Here is a 19,004-nt window from a genome sequence, read left to right on the forward strand (position 1 = left end):
TCCTCTCTAGTGTCATGATGAGGTAAAGCACGGTTAATGTATTATATTATTGCCTCAATAATATAATACATGACTTTGAGAGTAGGCAATCTCGGCATATTAACACAATTAATTAAACATACTTATCACGGTGACGGTGTACTGAGATTATTTAATAAAAATCATTTTTGTTGTTGTTGTTGTTGCTAGCGGGCCCCTAGTAGCTGCGGAGCCCAAGCGGCCGTTGATGTCGCTTAATGGGTCGGGCCGGCTCTGTGAGAAACCAATGTGAGTTTGGAACATTGAACAATGGAAATCTATTCTAGTAGACCTCAACAATGGAATTATGATCAGTAGAAATGGCCATGGCATGGGACCTTTAAAGTCTGCATCTGCATTACTTGAGTTAGAATAAAAAGACTTGACTACTCGACATTAGTAATCGATGCTTTTATTGTGAAGGCAGTGCAACAGGAAGTAGTTCTTGTTCGCTGGTTTTTTATCTGACAGCAGCAACAGTTGCTCTCAGCGTCAGGAGGTTCTTTAATGTCGGATTAAAACATGTTGTTTTCTCCGTCAGGTTTCACTGAATGTCTTCGAGAATGGGACGATTTAGAGAAGAACTACCAACAGATCCAGGTAAATAAAAACAACGCATGTCCGGTATTAGATACACACCCCTTAGTGCGGGTAATGCTAATGCTAAGAGTCAGACTTGGGTAAGTGGGATCCGCCCTTTAGGAGTTAAAGGTAGTTTAACTTTAAAAAAGTTAAGGTTAGATTAAAGTTCGGACCACCGTGATGGACAACTGCCACCGGAACCTTTGTCACGTTGTCACAACACGACATTGTTTTGAGGGAGCACCGCTGGCACTGGATTAGAAGTACTCAGATCTTGTAGTTGAGTAAAAGTAGAAGTACTCAGATCTTGTACTTTAGTAGAAGTACTCAGTAGCATAACAAATACATTGTAGTGTCTCAAAAGTGTACTTGAGTACATCTACTTAGTTACTTCACACCTATAACAATAATAAAAACACTAAACTTTTTACATAAATAATCATTACAACCACAGTTACAAAATGCTTTCCAATAAAAAAAAAAACAATACACCCAGGAGAAAACATTAAATAATGAAAAAACAGCTATTTTAAACATAAATCAAACACAGAAAGTAAAAGAGAGGAATAAGTTGTTAAGTGCCATTCTGGTATGTTTTGCCCGTTGGATGATTGTCCCTTTTTTATGTGAATAATTCACTTGCATCCCTGCCTTGCAGATTTGTTAACAAAATAAAACGTTTGACATGCTTAACACTTCTAGCAAGGCCCAGGACAATGCATCCTTTTCAAAATAAAAGCCCCTGAAAGTATCTAAAGCATCATATTTCACACTGCATAACACTTAATAAACCTGTATGTATTCCCTCCCCTCCAGGACACCCACCGGCTGTACAAGCAGAAGCTGGAGGAGGTGACCCGGCTGCAGGGCAGCTGCTCCGGAGCCATCAGCCGCCAGAGGAAGAAACTCAGAGAGCTGAGAGTGTCTCTGCAGGAGTGAGTGGTTAGAGGAAGAACTCTGGAGATTCAAGATTCAAAGGTTTTATCATCATATGCTCAAAGCTGCAGGGTAGAAATGGCAATGCAATTCTTCTGACCTGAGCTCCTCCAACAATGCAACATATATAATAAGATACAAAATAAAAAGTCTCTATACATGTAGATAGGCAAGGCAAGTTTATTTACACAGCACCTTTCAGCACACGGCAACCCAAAGTGCTTTACAAAATGAAGTGAAAGACATTTAAGAACAAATACCGTGGAAGCACATTATAAAAAGCAAAGATAATCAAATCGACTCAACAGTTATAAAATACATGGATAAAAAGCCAAACTGCAGTTTGAACCTGAACCACTCATCCAAATGCAGCGTCAAAAAGATACGCTTTTAATCTGGATTTAAAAGTATCAACAGCTGCAGCTGACCTGCAGGATTCAGGCAGTTAGTTCCAGAAGGTCGGAGCATAAAAACTAAACGCTGCTTCTCCATGTTTGGTTCTGACTCTAGTAGCAGAGAGCAGACCCGTCCCTGAAGACCTGAGACTCCTGGATGGCTCATATTTATGCAGGAGATCGTTAATATAATTTGGTCCTAAACCATTTAGTGCTTTAAAACCAGCAATAGTATTTTAAAATCAATTATTTGGCAGACAGGAAGCCAGTGTAAAGACTTCAGACCTGGATCCACTCTCTTAGTGTCAGTGAGGACTCGAGCTGCAGCGTTCTGATGGATGTTTTTGTGAGACCTGTGAAGACACCATTACAGTAGTCAAGTCTACTGAAGATAAAAGCATGGACAGATATATGAAGGAAGTATTCAAGACTTTACTTCAGTTAAAGTACTTATACATTGTTGAAATACTCTGTTACATGCATCTAAAGTTAAAGTAAGTGAGTATAATTTATTATACTCACTATTATTATATAACGCAAAGTATGAGAAGCTAAAGTAACCAATGCAGGAGCTCTAATATATATTATTTATTTATTTTAAAACCCAACTCAAAATTATTCAAGATAAAAGGATAATCATTAAATGTGTTTTAAAGTATGAAAACCTAAAGTAACCAATGCAGGGAAAAATAAAAACCGGTGCTAATGATGCTAATTTATTTCCTCTCAGTAGCTCAACAAGTGTGTTGTATAACATTTTGGCTTGTTTAATTAATAACAAAACATCATCATTTTATTGAGGGCGATCTACTGCGCGGCAACAATCTGAAATGCTTACCGTCACTCACACCTACGCTGTCATTGGAGGCAGTCGCAATTTCTACAGGCTCGCACTTGCCTGTTGGCATCTGGCATCTGTTGGCATCTGTTAGCATCTGTTAGCATCTAGCAGCATCTGGCTCTCCTGCTTACAAACTTTTGGCCGTCCCTGCTTATACAAGTAGTGGTTTTAGTTGTCTGCGAACTGTGGAGGCCTACTCCCACCTGTTGAGTGCGGCTGTGCTGGGGTGTTTTTCCTCCGGAGACGTCGCGAAGAGACGGAGCTGCTCCGCCTGTTGCTGCGTGCGATCTGCGATTTGCGGGGGCCTGCTCGTCGCGAGGAGACGGAGCGGCTCCACCTGTTTGCTGCCTGCGATCTGCGATCTGCGGAGGCCTGCTCCCACCTGTGGAGTGCGGCTGTACTGGAGAGGTTTTTGCCCCGGAGTCGTCGCGGAGAGACGGAGTGGATCCACGCTTCGGGCTTGGCCTGCTTCCACCGGGCGTGTGCTGCTGTGCGGAGGAGGATTTTACCACCGCTGGGGCCTGCTTTCCACCTGTCCTGGTTCTGCTGTCGCAGAGGCCTGCTTTCACCCCGGGGATACCACGGAGGGACCGGAGCACTTCCACACTGCTGTTTTCGCCTGTCCTTTGCTGCTGTGCTGATCTTGCTCCAGGAACATCGCGGATACTGTGTGCTGGTCTGGGGAAATGGCCCATATCGGGATTCTGCTGTGCCTGTTAACTGTTTTGGACTATGAGAAGATCTCTAGTCATTCTGAGGAGTCTACTGGATTCAGGTCTGTTCTGCCACCCGCAGTGGGCATCCCCTGCAAAGGTTCGGATGTGTTGCTCAAACAATTACCGGTTGCCTTGTCACAGTCAATCTGCTCGACAAAATATGTTTGTCTTTTTTATTTTCCTGCGATGATGGTTCTTCAGGACTGCTTCTTAAGCTCTAATCACACTCTCGCAGACTTTTCCGGTGTTTCTAAATTAGATGACAATGTATGTGTGTCGCTTAAGAGGAAAAGATGCCTGTTTTTGTTGTTGTTATTACTGTCAGGAAATGTACAACCTAACCCTGGTCCGCCCAGTAGTAGTCAGATCGCTACTCCTGCTGATTTTAAAGCTAGGTCTGGGTTGGGTTTCATCCACTTGAATGTGCGCAGTCTGTTAGGTAAACTAGATTTTGTCCGTATCTGGGCTCGACTGACGCTGACGTCATTGTTTTATCAGAAACATGGCTAAACAAATCTATTTTGGCCTCTGACATTGCCTTAAATGGTTTTAATGTGTATCGTACCGACCGGCCTAATAAAGGTGGCGGCGTTGCCATTTATGTTAACAATAAGTTCAGTGTAACCACATTAGTTTCCAAATCGATCAGTAAGCAATATGAATTTGTAGCCATAAATATAGAAGTGGCAAAGGGTCAACAGGTCATGGTCGTGGGCTGCTACAGACCCCCCTCAGCTGTCAAAGACTCCTTGTCTTCACTAGCAAATCTTTTATCCCAACTAGACTACAAGGAAATAGTGCTACTTGGAGATTTTAACTGGGACTGGTTAACTGCAGTGTCAGAGGATTTTAAAAACCTTTGTATCTCTTTGAATGTTACTCAGATTGTTGACAGTCCTACTCGCCCTAACAAGTCCCCTAATAAATCCTCCCTAATTGATCTCATTTTAACTAATGTTCCTCATAAATATTCATCTGTGGGAGTATTTGCAAATGATCTGAGTGATCACTGTGTTGTCGCCACAATTAGGGACACTAAGGTCCAAAAGGTTAAACCTTGCATTATCATTAAGAGAGACAAAAAACATTTTGTTGAGCAGGGTTTTGTGCATGATCTGTTTGGGTTTGATTGGGGTAAAATCGATCTGTGTGCTGATGTGGAAACCGCATGGTCTTATTTTTATCTTGGTTTTATGGAGATCATTGATAGACATCAATGCGTAAATTTAGAGTAAAGGGACGAGACAATCCTTGGTTTTCTGCTGAGCTGTCTAGTCTCCTTCATGAGAGAAACAAGGTCTGGGCAAAGGCTAGGAAATCAGGCTCAGAGGTAGAGTGGCTGCGTTTTAGGCAGCTCAGAAATAGCTTCACTTCAAAAGTGCAAAGTCGAAGCACTATTTGTCAGTTACCACAGAAAACCTAAATAATCCTAGGAAATTTTGGAAAGCAATAAAATCGATATCCACCGGTGAGATCCGTAATGAGCTACCTCCGTGCCTTACCACAGCATCTGGCTCTATATCGGACAGGGCTACTATGCTAAATTGCTTTAATGAGCATTTTGTGTCCTGCGGTTCTATGTTTGATTCTGTGACTAATTCTGCTTCAGTGAACACCACAATCCGTGACTCTGAACAATGTGGTCTGGAAAACCCTTTCAGTTTTACTCCTTTTACTGTCAATGTTGTTCATGAAGCCTTATCTAAGCTAGATCCTAAGAAACCGGCTGGCCCGGACAACGTAGAACCTTTCTTTTTAAAGATAGCTGCAGATTGTATTGCTCCTCCTCTCACTACTCTTTTTAACCTCTCCCTCAGCACTAATGCAATTCCAAAAGTATGGAAGTCAGCGTATGTCCTGCCTTTGCTAAAAGGAGGGGAGGCAACTATTTTAAATAACTATAGGCCAATCTCTAAGTTGTCAGTTCTGGCTCAGGTGCTCGAACGCCTAGTGAGTGAACAGGTAAAGGAGTTTTTATGTAAAAATGACATCCTGTCTAAACATCAGTCAGGCTTCAGAAAGCAACACAGCACCATCACTGCGACAATGAAAGTGGTGAATGATGTGGAGAGTATTTTAGATAATAAGCAGAGCTGTGCAGCTCTATTTGTTGACCTATCCAAAGCGTTTGATACCGTCGATCATCACATCTTAAAGCAGAGGCTACTCAGTATCGGCATATCCAGCCATGCAGTGGGTTGGTTTGTGAACTACCGCTCTGAAAGGTCCCAATGTGTTCACTTTGATGGGCTGTCTTCTGAGTGGTTAAACATTGCTAATGGTGTTCCTCAAGGTTCTGTTTTAGGTCCACTTTTATTCTCCATATATATCAACAGTTTAGGTGAAAATGTGGATGAAGCTACTTTACATTTTTATGCGGATGATACCGTGATGTTCTGTGCAGGTCCCTCCATTCAGGAGGCTGGTGTTAAATTACAGGCTGTTTTTAACATTATTCAGACTCAGCTCTCTGAACTTAAGCTTATTTTAAATGTTGATAAAACCAAGGTAATGCTCTTTTCTAAAGCTAAAAAGATACCAGAGCCTGTTTTGGATATTGTTACTATGCAAGGACATGTATTTGAAGTGGTTACCTGTTACAAATACCTTGGTATCTGGCTTGATGATTGTCTTACTTTTAAACTTCATGTCAATAACCTGCTTAAAAAGCTGAGGGTTAGGCTAGGTTTCTTTTTCAGGAACAAGTCCTGTTTCTCTTTTGAAGCCAGGAAAAGGCTCTGTGACCTTTTGACCTGTGCTGGACTATGGTGATTTGATCTATATGAATGCACCTGCCCATTGCCTGGAAAAGTTAGATGCCGCCTATCACAGTGCCCTGAGATGTGTTACTAACTGTAAAGCACTTACTCATCACTGTACCCTGTATGCCAAGGCAGGTCTGCCTTCACTAACTGTACGGAGGCTCAGTCATTGGTACACGTTCATTTACAAAGCCATGTTGGGTAAACTACCTTTTTATATCTGCTCTCTGATCTCTCCACGAATTGAAAGTACTTATTGCCTGAGATCTCATGATGTTGTTTTATTAAATGTGCCAAGTGCTAGGACTGTCTTAGGGAAGAAAGCTTTTAGTTGTGCAGCTCCACTAAATTGGAACAGTCTGCAAACATGTTTGAAACTGAGCACTTTGGTTCCCCTGCATCATTTAAAACTCAGCTGAGCGACATGCTGTTTGATACTCATGGTACCTGTCTCTGTAAATAGAGTTTGTAAACTGTACCCTGCACATTATGTTGTATGTCATCCTTATTGTTGTTCTGTTGTTTTTATGTTACATGTGTAACTAATGTCCTGCAGGTCACCTTGAAGAAGAGATCTTTTGATCTCAAGGGGCTTCACCTGGTTCAATAAAGGCTACAAACAAACAATAAGCTCTCGTGATTATTCTGCAAACACATATGACTTATTAAAGAAACTGAAGCTGTAGTACGTATTTACAAAAACTTAAATTAAATGAAACAAAGACAAGAGGGAGGAGCAACCGTACTACAATATATTAGGGCTGCTCAATTAATGGTATTTTAATCGCAATTACGACTATGGCTGGCAACGATTACGAAAACAACGTAATCGAAATAAAACGATAATTTTTTTATTATTACTTTTTTGTAGCGGTTTTTCAGTTGAATTAAACTTAAAGTTGAGGGGAATCAACTGTTCAAAACATACTGTTCAAAAAAAATTCTCCAATAAATGGATGTTTTCAAAATCAATGAATAATCGCATTTAAGAATCGCAATTACAATTATTGACCCAAATAATCGAGATTATGATTTTTTTTCGAGCAGCCCTACAATATATGCTCTCAAGTTTCCCTTTTTCTAATACAAATATATATGAATATGTGCACAGTCTTAAAATCTTTCCTTAAAGGGGACCTATCATGCAAAATGCACTTGTTGATGTCTTTCATACATCAACATGTGTCCCCGGTGTGTCGGGGAACTCACGCAGCGCCAGGAAATAAAACCCTCTCTCTTTTCCTCCGTACCCAAATCTCTAAAAACGGGGAACAACGGAGCTGATCCACATTTGCGTCCGATATGACATAATATCTGAAATGTGGACCCACGGCCCAATCAGAAACGTTGCTATCAGAAACAATGCCCGACTGTTTTGGACGTAATATGGTCGGTGTTACATTAGCATGCTAACATTACATTACATTACATTGCATTTAGCTGACGCTTTTATCCAAAGCGACTTACAATAAGTGCGTTCGTCCAACAACACTCAGAGCTAACCTGTACTGGAGAGCATGTGTGTGAAGAAGCAGGAAGTAAAAAGGAACTCACCTTGTGGTATAACCGGCAAGAGAGAAAGCCTTTGAGCTCCAGACTGTTTCAGAGAGAATCCTTGATAATCCATGATATGGCGTTTTCATCACGGCAGCATTTAGTTTAGACAGTAGCTGCCGGGTCCCGCATGAGCTCAGACTCCTCCTCTTTAAAGCTTTATACCCAAATCAGCTCTTTAGAAACAGGAAGTGAAATAGAGGGATATGAGGCATGGCTAGAATGATCTGTTTGGTGTTTGGAGCAAAACACTTCATAGACATGTTTTTTATATATTTGTATATATCTGAGACCTGTGCTATTGCCTAAAAATAGGTGAGCTTTAAGACTGCAGTGTTTATGTTATATGTTATATTATCAAAGCAAACAAAGACATAACAACAGATATTCTGTCAGATATTATCGATAATTTTAAAATAAAAATTATGTGTTTTTTATTGTTTGCTTTCCACTGTTTTTTATTTTCTAATTATGAGCAGTACTTGTTTAACTTGCTGCTGGGATCAATAAAGTACATCTTATTATAATGTTTATTTATCTCTTTAGATGCAAAGACAACCACCCGACGCCCAAACTGAACCCAGAGGACGTGGACTCCATCTCTGAGGTCCAGAGTTTGATCAGAGAGCGAGGCGAAGCTTTCTCTGAGATGGAGGCGTTCCTGCCGCAGAAGAACGGGTCAGAACCTCTTCAATAACCCTCTGGGTGTTTACACGACTAGCAAACATGGACAATGTCAATATAGAGCTGAGTCATTCTGAGGCTGGCGGAATACAATAATAATAATAATAATACATGACACTTATATAGCGCTTTTATAAAAACTCTAAGATGCTTTAACAGAGAATAAAACAAAAAACGAAGAAAAATACATAAAGAGACAAACAAAAACAGAAGAGACCAACTAAGTAGATTTACTCAAGTACTTTACTAAAGGGCAAGTTTAAGGTACTTGTACTTTATTTGAGTATTTTCCTTTAGTGCCACTTTATATTTTTCAGGAGTATCATTCGGGAGGGGAGAACCGATCCGATGAATTCCCCCGGGGGCTTGACCCTGGTGGTGGTGAATGGATGGTTGGGGTCGGTCTGAAGGGGAGGGGCTTAGCTTGACCCTGGTGGTGGTGAATGGATAGTTGGGGTCGGTCTGAAGGGGAGGGGCTTAGCTTGACCCTGGTGGTGGTGAATGGATAGTTGGGGTCGGTCTGAAGGGAGGGCTTAGCTTGACCCTGGTGGTGGTATGATAGTTGGGTCGGTCTGAAGGGGAGGGGCTTAGCTTGGACCCTGGTGGTGGTGAATGGATAGTTGGGGTCGGTCTGAAGGGGAGGGGCTTAGCTTGACCCTGGTGGTGGTGAATGGATAGTTGGGGTCGGTCTGAAGGGGAGGGGCTTAGCTTGACCCTGGTGGTGGTGAATGGATAGTTGGGGTCGGTCGGAAGGGGAGGGGCTTAGCTTGACCCTGGTGGTGGTGAATGGATAGTTGGGTTCGGTCTGAAGGGGAGGGGCTTAGCTTGACCCTGGTGGTGGTGAATGGATAGTTGGGGTCGGTCTGAAGGGGAGGGGCTTAGCTTGACCCTGGTGGTGGTGAATGGATAGTTGGGGGTCGGTCTGAAGGGGAGGGGCTTAGCTTGACCCTGGTGGTGGTGAATGGATGGTTGGGTTCGGTCTGAAGGGGAGGGGCTTAGCTTGACCCTGGTGGTGGTGAATGGATGGTTGGGTTCGGTCTGAAGGGGAGGGGCTTAGCTTGACCCTGGAGGTGGTGAATGGATGGTTGGGGTCGGTCTGAAGGGGAGGGGCTTAGCTTGACCCTGGTGGTGGTGAATGGACGGTTGGGTTCGGTCTGAAGGGGAGGGGCTTAGCTTGACCCTGGTGGTGGTGAATGGATGGTTGGGGTCGGTCTGAAGGGGAGGGGCTTAGCTTGACCCTGGTGGTGGTGAATGGATAGTTGGGTTCGGTCTGAAGGGGAGGGGCTTAGCTTGACCCTGGTGGTGGTGAATGGGTAGTTGGGGTCGGTCTGAAGGGGAGGGGCTTAGCTTGACCCTGGTGGTGGTGAATGGATAGTTGGGGTCGGTCTGAAGGGGAGGGGGCTTAGCTTGACCCTGGTGGTGGTGAATGGATGGTTGGGTTCGGTCTGAAGGGGAGGGGCTTAGCTTGACCCTGGTGGTGGTGAATGGATGGTTGGGTTCGGTCTGAAGGGGAGGGGCTTAGCTTGACCCTGGTGGTGGTGAATGGATGGTTGGGGTCGGTCTGAAGGGGAGGGGCTTAGCTTGACCCTGGTGGTGGTGAATGGGACGGTTGGGTTCGGTCTGAAGGGGAGGGGCTTAGCTTGACCCTGGTGGTGGTGGTGAATGGATAGTTGGGTTCGGTCTGAAGAGGAGGGGCTTAGCTGGACCCTGGTGGTGGTGGTGAATGCATAGTTGGGTTCGGTCTGAAGGGGAGGGGCTTAGCTTGACCCTGGTGGTGGTGAATGGATGGTTGGGGTCGGTCTGAAGGGGAGGGGCTTAGCTTGACCCTGGTGGTGGTGAATGGATAGTTGGGGTCGGTCTGAAGGGGAGGGGCTTAGCTTGACCCTGGTGGTGGTGAATGGATAGTTGGGTTCGGTCTGAAGGGGAGGGGCTTAGCTTGACCCTGGTGGTGGTGAATGGATAGTTGGGGTCGGTCTGAAGGGGAGGGGCTTAGCTTGATCCTGGTGGTGGTGAATGGATGGTTGGGTTCGGTCTGAAGGGGAGGGGCTTAGCTTGACCCTGGTGGTGGTGAATGGATGGTTGGGTTCGGTCTGAAGGGGAGGGGCTTAGCTTGACCCTGGTGGTGGTGAATGGATGGTTGGGTTCGGTCTGAAGGGGAGGGGCTTAGCTTGACCCTGGTGGTGATGGTGAATGGATAGTTGGGTTCGGTCTGAAGAGGAGGGGCTTAGCTGGACCCTGGTGGTGGTGGTGAATGCATAGTTGGGTTCGGTCTGAAGGGGAGGGGCTTAGCTTGACCCTGGTGGTGGTGAATGGATAGTTGGGTTCGGTCTGAAGGAGAGGGGCTTAGCTTGACCCTGGTGGTGGTGAATGGATAGTTGGGTTCGGTCTGAAGGAGAGGGGCTTAGCTTGACCCTGGTGGTGGTGAATGGATAGTTGGGTTCGGTCTGAAGGAGAGGGGCTTAGTTTGACCCTGGTGGTGGTGAATGGATAGTTGGGTTCGGTCTGCTAAAACCTTGCACAGGAAGCATGTGAATATATGTAATTTATGCATATATTTGTAACGATCTGTCTATGTTTTAGTTTGTCTGTCTCTGTTTCCTGTTTTAGTTTGAAAAGTGTTCCCCCTCCCGTCTTGTCTGTTGCTGGTGATTGTGTTCACCTGGTGCCCTGTGTTGTCTCCTCCCTCCTCACCTGTGTCTTGTTGGTTTGATTAGTCCTGTGTGTATTTAGGTTCTGTTTTCCTGTTAGTCTGGGGGTGTGGGAGATCCTTGTGGCTGCTGACTGTGTTCACGTGAGACAGTAATATTGAGGCTGTACCACAATGAGTAATAAATGCCCACACCGGGTTGTATTTGGACGTTCTGCCTCTGCCACCTTACTTGGTCGGGCCGCTCAATGGTCAGCTTCACACACTGGAGTAGTAAATAACGGATCTGGGTCGTTTTATCTGAATCTCCTCAAAATGTAAAAGTTTGACATGTTTTTATTTATATTTTTAGGTTGTACCTCAATCTGGTTTTAGGAAACGTCAACGTGACGCTCCTGAACAAACAGTCAAAGTAAGTCCTGATTCATTTCTAACTCTCAAAATGTCTTTAAAGTCAGAAACCTCCCTCTCATGATGTCCTCGTGTCTCAGGTTTGCCTACAAAGACGAATATGAGAAGTTCAAGCTAGTTCTGACGGTGATCCTCTTCGTCTTCTCCTTCACCTGCCGCTTCCTCTTCAGCTACAGGTAACTTTTATTATCGATGTATATGTTAGAGAAATCTCACTGGTCTCCGGCTTGAGCTTCAACATCAGGATCCATGTATTTATTAAAATCTCAAAATTCTGACTTTTTCAAAAAATCTCTAAAATGCTGTATTTTTCTGAATACTTAAAAATGTTAAGAATCACTCGTCACCAGCTTGAGCTTCAATCTCAGGATCCATGTATCTGTGATCCTCTCCAGAATGGAAGTAGTCATCACATACAGAGCATCAACTAGTTCCTGAACAGTGTCCTTCACATGCTGATATCCAAGAGAGGGAGTTCCACAGTCACAAGATGGAGGAATAGAAAGCAGTATTCAATGTTTACTTCAGATTTACGTCAGAAATGAGCATGCTTGTCATATGTCTCTCTCCATAGAGGCTGAATCATCATGTTAATCACATAGCTATCATATGCCTAAAACAGTCCTGAGGCCTGTACGACGAAGCTGGTTCAACCATAACCTGGATATGTTTGAGTTAGCCGGTTGGCCTAATCCAAAACATACGCGCTCTCGCTAAGCGGTCCTACGACTCGGGTTATCAAGTGGATCGCTCAAGCCAGCCGTGTCCTATCTAGTTAGGTGCGCGTTCACATGAAAGGGGTAGGGTGATTTTTGCCGGCCGTCTTTCCTGCAACGGCAGCTTTTCTGTATTTCCTTTCTCCTGTAATATGACTTGATCGCTTTAAACTCCGCACACTGAGCTCTGATTGGTCAGCAGGCAGTGCTTTCACTGAGTTGATCTCTTAGCCTGCAACCTAACCTGCTCCGGGGCAGGTTAGCCGCACAGCATAAGTTACCATGGAGATCTAGCCTGCTAAAAAGAGAACCAGCGTCGTAGGACCGGAAAGCCGGAGTTTTCCCTGAAGTTAGCCGCTAAGCGAAAATCCGTCTTCGTAGTACAGGCTTCTAGTGTTCTTCTAGGTAATCATACATCCTGTCATGTACACAATACTGAGTTTGTTCTCAAAATCTTCAAAATTCAGACTTTTTCCTCAAAAAATCTGACTTTAAAAAAAAAAAAATGACTTTTTCAATTCTTTTTGTAAAATAAATCAGACTTTTTCACTTAAAATAATAATAATCACTCGTCACCGGCTTAAGCTTCAATATCAGAAGATAAGGAGGAAGGACAATCAATACTGTATATAGTCAATGTGAGGTGTGTCGCCAAGGTAACCGGTTAGAACTCAAAGTGGCGATGAGGTCTAAAGTGTCTGGAAAGGGTCTTAGAAAAGTTCTTCAAAGGTCTTCCATGTGACTTCAGGGTTCCTGCAGACACCCTGTGTTTATTTGTTGTTGTTTTCAGAGCGTTGGACGCGCTGTTTAACTTCCTGTTGGTGTGGTATTACTGCACGCTGACCATCAGAGAGAGCGTCCTCATCAACAACGGGTCCAGGTATTCAGTATTCACACTTCTGGACTCTCACCTGTTTCAGTCGTGGGTTTGATTGGAAATGTTGTATTGTTTGTTCCTGCTCAGGGACTGCAGACGGAAAACAGCTTTTGGATCAAATCTGGCATCTCTTTATATTTGTGTACGTTTATTCTACTGTCTTTATCATAATAACAACAACACAGTTCTTTAAGGACACATGAACGAATATAAAACATCCTGCAACTCTTACATTTGACGTCTCATAGTTTTAACTTGTATTAACATCTGGAAAAACACGCTGCAAACGGTTTTATTTTGTGTTTACTTGCAGGTTCTTTGTTTATTTCATTCTAACTTGAAAGTGTATTTGAATGGTGCCATAAACGTTTCATATTATTATACGTTTTATAATAATAATAACTTGAATTTTATATAGCGCCTTTCATAACCTCAAGGTCGCTTTACAAAGAAACATAAGGACAAGACATAAACATAAAACGGGGCAGAAGTCGAAGTGGGGGGGAGTGAGTTATTGTTGGAAGGCTTTGTTGAACAGATGAGTTTTCAGGGTTGATGTGAAGATGTTGAGAGAAGGGGCGTTCCAGGGGGGGGGGGCAGCGACACTGAAGGCACGGTCCCCGAAGGTGCAGAGGCGGGAAGGTAGAATGGAGAGCAGGCCGGAGTCTGAGGATGGAAGGGTGCGGGACGGGGGGTGGAGGAGATCTGTGAGGGACTGAGGGGAGAGGGCGTGGAGGGGCTTGGAGGTGAGGAGGAGGAGTTTGTAGGTGATGCGGGACTTGACCGGGAGCCAGTGGAGGTTGAAGGGAGTGGGGGTGATGTGCTGCCAGGGCTCGGTGCGTGTGAGGACCCTGGCAGCTGAGTTCTGGATGTACTGGAGCCGGTCCAGGGTTCTGCTGGGAACCCCGGACAGGAGTCCGTTACAATAGTCCAGGCGGGAGGTAATGAAACAGTGAATCAGCTTCTCTGCAACAGAGTCGGACAGTGATGGCCGGAGTCTTGAAATGTTTCTGAGGTGGAAGAAGGCTGATTTTGAAACAGACTTTGAAATGAGCGGGTTGAATCCAAGACAACTCCAAGGTAGCGGACCTGAGGAGATAGGGAGATGATGGAACCGTCGATGTTGAGGAGCAGATCTCCAACCTTTTATCCCATGTTTCAGCCTTATAGCAGTGTGTGTCCTCCTGAGTGTGTGTCCTCCTGAGTGTGTGTGTGTCCTGAATGTGTGTATCCTGAGTGTGTGTGTCCTGAGTGTGTGTGTGTGTGTCCTGAGTGTGTTTCCTTAGTGTGTGTATCCTGAGTGTGTGTCCTGAGTGTGTATGTCCTGAGTGTGTGTGTCCTGAGTGTGTGTGTCCTGAGTGTGTGTGTCCTGAGTGTGTTTCCTTAGTGTGTGTGTGTGTCCTGAGTGTGTATCCTCAGTGTGTATCCTCAGTGTGTGTCCTCAGTGTGTGTCCTAAGTGTTTATCCTCAGTGTGTGTGTCCTCATTGTGTGTCCTCATTGTGTGTGTCCTCAGTGTGTGTATCCTCGGTGTGTGTGTGTGTCCTCAGTGTGTCCCCTCGGTGTGTGTGTGTATCCTCAGTGTGTGTCCTCGGTGTGTGTGTCCTCAGTGTATGTGTCCTCAGTGTATGTGTCCTCAGTGTGTGTATCCTCGGTGTGTGTGTCCTCAGTGTGTGTATCCTCAGTGTGTGTGTCCTCGGTGTGTGTGTGTGTGTGTCCTCAGTGTGTGTGTCCTCAGTGTGTGTGTCCTCAGTGTGTGTCCTCAGTGTGTGTATCCTCAGTGTATCCTCATTGTGTGTACTCGGTGTGCGTGTATCCTCAATGTGTGTATCCTCAGTGTGTGTCCTCGGTGTGTGTGTCCTCGGTGTGTGTGTGTGTGTGTCCTCAGTGTGTGTGTCCTCAGTGTGTGTCCTCAGTGTGTGTATCCTCAGTGTATCCTCATTGTGTGTACTCGGTGTGCGTGTATCCTCAATGTGTGTATCCTCAGTGTGTGTCCTCGGTGTGTGTGTCCTCAGTGTGTGTATCCTCAGTGTGTGTCCTCGGTGTGTGTGTCCTAAATGTGTGCTCCATGTCTCAGGATCAAAGGATGGTGGGTGTTCCATCACTACGTGTCCACCTTCCTGTCTGGAGTCATGCTCACATGGTGGGTCACACACTGGAACTTCACATGTGCAAAATATTAAAGTGACATTAATGTGAAATTGGCAGTCAATGGTACTGGTACTGGTACTGACTGTTTTTTATAACCATTACAATTGTTTTTGTAAATCATAAATGTACTTTGTTGTGTTCTGTGCTCAGGCCTGAAGGCGCTCTCTACCAGATGTTCAGGAACCAGTTCCTCACATACTGTCTCTACCAAAGTAAGAGATCACTAACTCAATGTAAACATTCATAAATAAACACATAGTATTTAGTTCAGGCTCATGGATATTTTTTAAACGCCTCAAAATGAAATCAAAGCTTTATGTTTTCTATGGAGCTCAAACTATAATGTGCTCCAGACCTTATGAACATTTCCAAGAGCCACTTTCCATTGAAAAGAGAAAAGCATTCCTCTGTTTCCTGGTCCCTAAGCATTCCTCTGTTTCCTAGTCCCTAAGCATTCCTCTGTTTCCTGGTCCCTAAGCGTTCCTCTGTTCTCTGGTCCTGAGCGTTCCTCTGTTCTCTGGTCCTGAGCGTTCCTCTGTTCTCTGGTCCTGAGCGTTCCTCTGTTCTCTGGTCCTGAGCGTTCCTCTGTTCTCTGGTCCTGAGCGTTTCTCTGTTCTCTGGTCCTGAGCGTTCCTCTGTTCTCTGGTCCTGAACGTTCCTCTGTTCTCTGGTCCTGAGCGTTTCTCTGTTCTCTGGTCCTGAACGTTCCTCTGTTCTCTGGTCCTGAGCGTTCCTCTGTTCTCTGGTCCTGAGCGTTTCTCTGTTCTCTGGTCCTGAGCGTTCCTCTGTTCTCTGGTCCTAAGCGTTCCTCTGTTCTCTGGTCCTGAGCGTTCCTCTGTTCTCTGGTCCTGAGCGTTCCTCTGTTCTCTGGTCCTGAGCGTTCCTCTGTTCTCTGGTCCTGAGCGTTCCTCTGTTTCCTGGTCCTGAACTTTCCTCTGTTCTGTGGTCCTGAGCGTTCCTCTGTTCTCTGGTCCTGAGCGTTCCTCTGTTCTCTGGTCCTGAACGTTCCTATGTTCTCTGGTCCTGAGCGTTCCTCTGTTCTCTGGTCCTGAGCGTTCCTCTGTTCTCTGGTCCTGAGCGTTCCTCTGTTCTCTGGTCCTGAGCGTTCCTCTGTTTCCTGGTCCCTAAGCATTCCTCTGTTCTCTGGTCCTGAACGTTCCTCTGTTCTCTGGTCCTGAGCGTTCCTCTGTTTCCTGGTCCTGAGCGTTCCTCTGTTTCCTGGTCCTGAACTTTCCTCTGTTCTGTCTTCTGTTTGCAAAGTAGGCTTCGTTCAGTTCCTGCAGTATTACTATCAGAGCGGCTGCCTGTACAGACTGAGAGCTCTGGGAGAGAAGCACAACATGGACGTCACCGTGGGTCAGTTTCTCTCCTCTTTTACACCTAAAGAAGTACAACACATAATACGAGGCTTTCTTTCTAGCGAGCTAGTGAGCCAAAATGGTGGCTCTTCATTTACATTGTTATAATGTAAATATCGAGTATCCTCTAATGACAGATTCATCTCAGTTCTGTGACTTTCTAAAACTCTCCTTGTTTTCTCTCCTCTCCTTGTCTCCTCTCTCCTCTCCTTGTCTCCTCTCTTTGTCCTGTTCTTCTCTCTTTGTCCTCTTCTTCTCTCCCTCTCTCCTCTCCTTGTCTCCTCTCCTCCTCTCCTGTCTCCTCTCCTTGTCTCCTCTCTCCTCTCAGAGGGGTTCCAGTCCTGGATGTGGAGAGGGTCTGACCTTCCTGCTTCCTTTCCTGTTCTTCGGTCACGTGAGTAAACCTTCCTCACATCGCATGAATTCGATTTAAATTCAGAATATAGATATTTATCAGTGTATTTTATTAAACACACTACCTCCTCCTCCTCCTCCTCCTCCTCCTCCTCCTCCTCCTCCTCCTCCTCCTCCTCCTCCTCCTCCTCCTCCTCCTCCTCCTCCTCCTCCTCCTCCTCCTCTCAGTTCTGGCAGCTCTACAACAGCATCACTCTGTACACGATGTTCCAGCTCCCAGAGTGCAAAGAGTGGCAGGTCTGTCCTCACTTTATTGTGAAATGTAACAGAACATGTTGCAGCACTTCCTGTCAGTCAAGTCTCTCCTTCCTGATAATATATGAAGTGCAGGGGGTCCGCGGGGTCTTTAAAAGTATTAAAAGTTGATAAATCAATTCAGCAAAAATGAAGGCTATTAAAAAGTATTAAACGGCATTTTCCAAGGTGTTACATTTTGTATCTTGTGTTCAATAAGTATATAAATGGTCCAAAGAGGTTGTATTCTACAGTCTGCCTGAATGTCATCATGGCGTAGGTGTGTAGTGTGATTCTGTGTAGTTTATTGATGGCATCCCGTTGGGTTTGACGTCATCTGAACAGGACATCGCACGCTCACTGCTTGATAGTTCGAAGGTCCGTTTACGCCGGTTGCTAAGCAACATCGTTATGGGGAAATGCAAGTCTGCGTCCAAATGGTTGGAAGATCAGGAGGAAGGACAATCAATACTGTATATAGTCAATGTGAGGTGAAGTGTGTCGCCAAGGTAACCGGTTAGAACTCAAAGTGGAGATCAGGTCTTAAAATGTATGGAAAGCGTCTTAGAAAAGGTCTTAAAAGGTTTTACATGTGACTTCAGGATTCTACCCTGAAGAACAACAGCTGTTCACTGAGGATAGACGTCTATCAATCTGTTTAAGAAATCATAAAAAATGCTTTTAGCTTTTCTGTTATTAATCAGATGCTGGCGGTGACAGCAGGACTTCACAAGCAGGACAGCATATTAGATATATGTACATGTATGTGTGAAAACAGTGTGTATTTGATGTCCAGTAATTGGCTCCTACAACAGCTTCTCACAGGGATTGTCCTTCTGTTAACGGAGTATGTCCCGTCTCTCCCAGGTGGCGATGTGCGGCTGCTCCTACCTGGTGCTCTTCATGGGGAACTTCCTCACCACGCTGGGAGTCGTCTACCAGAAATACAGGAACAACCAGGACAACAAACCCAAGAGCCTTTAGACACAGAAGCATCAAAGTGTTCGTGAAAATGTTCAAAGAAACCCGCTCTAAAATGCTCTTTAGAGCGTTTACCTGTGTTCTGATTGTTGTCCCTTTGAACCCTTCACATGTTCTGCTTCTCCAGAGTTTCTGCCCTCTGCTAACGGTGCCTCTCTGAAGAGGAAATGTTGCTGAATGTTGAAATAACTGAGTCATATTTATTTCGGGAAATCACAGTTTGTTACTCTGCAGCCGCTCTGTATTTCATAAACACTTCTCCAAAGCCCAGAGGTACTTCAGTTTGAATGTTTCCCTTTCTTTTTAAGACATCAAACATATCATATATATTATTCTGAAATGGATCAATCTGCACAACGACTACTTTTACTGTCGCTACTTTCACTATATTTTGATGAGAATACTTTTTACTTTCACTTGAGGAACATTTTGAATGCAGGACTTTTACTGTAACAGAGTATTCCTACACTCTGGTACTTCTACTTTTACTCAAGTACAAGACCTGAGTACTTCTACTTTTACTCAAGTACAAGACCTGAGTACTTCTACTTTTACTCAAGTACAAGACCTGAGTACTTCTACTTTTACTGAAGTACAAGATCTGAGTACTTCTACTTTTACTCAAGTACAAGATCTGTGTACTTCTACTTTTACTCAAGTACAAGATCTGAGTACTTCTACTTTTACTCAAGTACAAGATCTGAGTACTTCTACTTTTACTCAAGTACA

General features: G+C 44.5%; 1 protein-coding gene across 1 annotated transcript; it reads left to right on the forward strand.

The window, feature by feature from the left end:
• Window positions 1-470: 470 nt before the first annotated feature.
• tmem120a (transmembrane protein 120A) lies at window positions 471-18,556 on the forward strand. The gene is given in 13 exon segments (XM_034221792.1): window positions 471-618; window positions 1,417-1,535; window positions 8,351-8,482; window positions 11,488-11,547; window positions 11,627-11,722; window positions 13,053-13,142; window positions 15,215-15,280; window positions 15,439-15,500; window positions 16,552-16,644; window positions 16,975-17,000; window positions 17,002-17,040; window positions 17,229-17,297; window positions 18,162-18,556. Coding segments are annotated over 13 exon segments (1,047 nt in total). The 5' UTR covers window positions 471-540; the 3' UTR covers window positions 18,279-18,556.
• Window positions 18,557-19,004: the final 448 nt, after the last annotated feature.

The sequence above is a fragment of the Gymnodraco acuticeps genome, unplaced genomic scaffold (assembly GCF_902827175.1).
Source record: "Gymnodraco acuticeps unplaced genomic scaffold, fGymAcu1.1, whole genome shotgun sequence".
NCBI lineage: Eukaryota > Metazoa > Chordata > Actinopteri > Perciformes > Bathydraconidae > Gymnodraco > Gymnodraco acuticeps.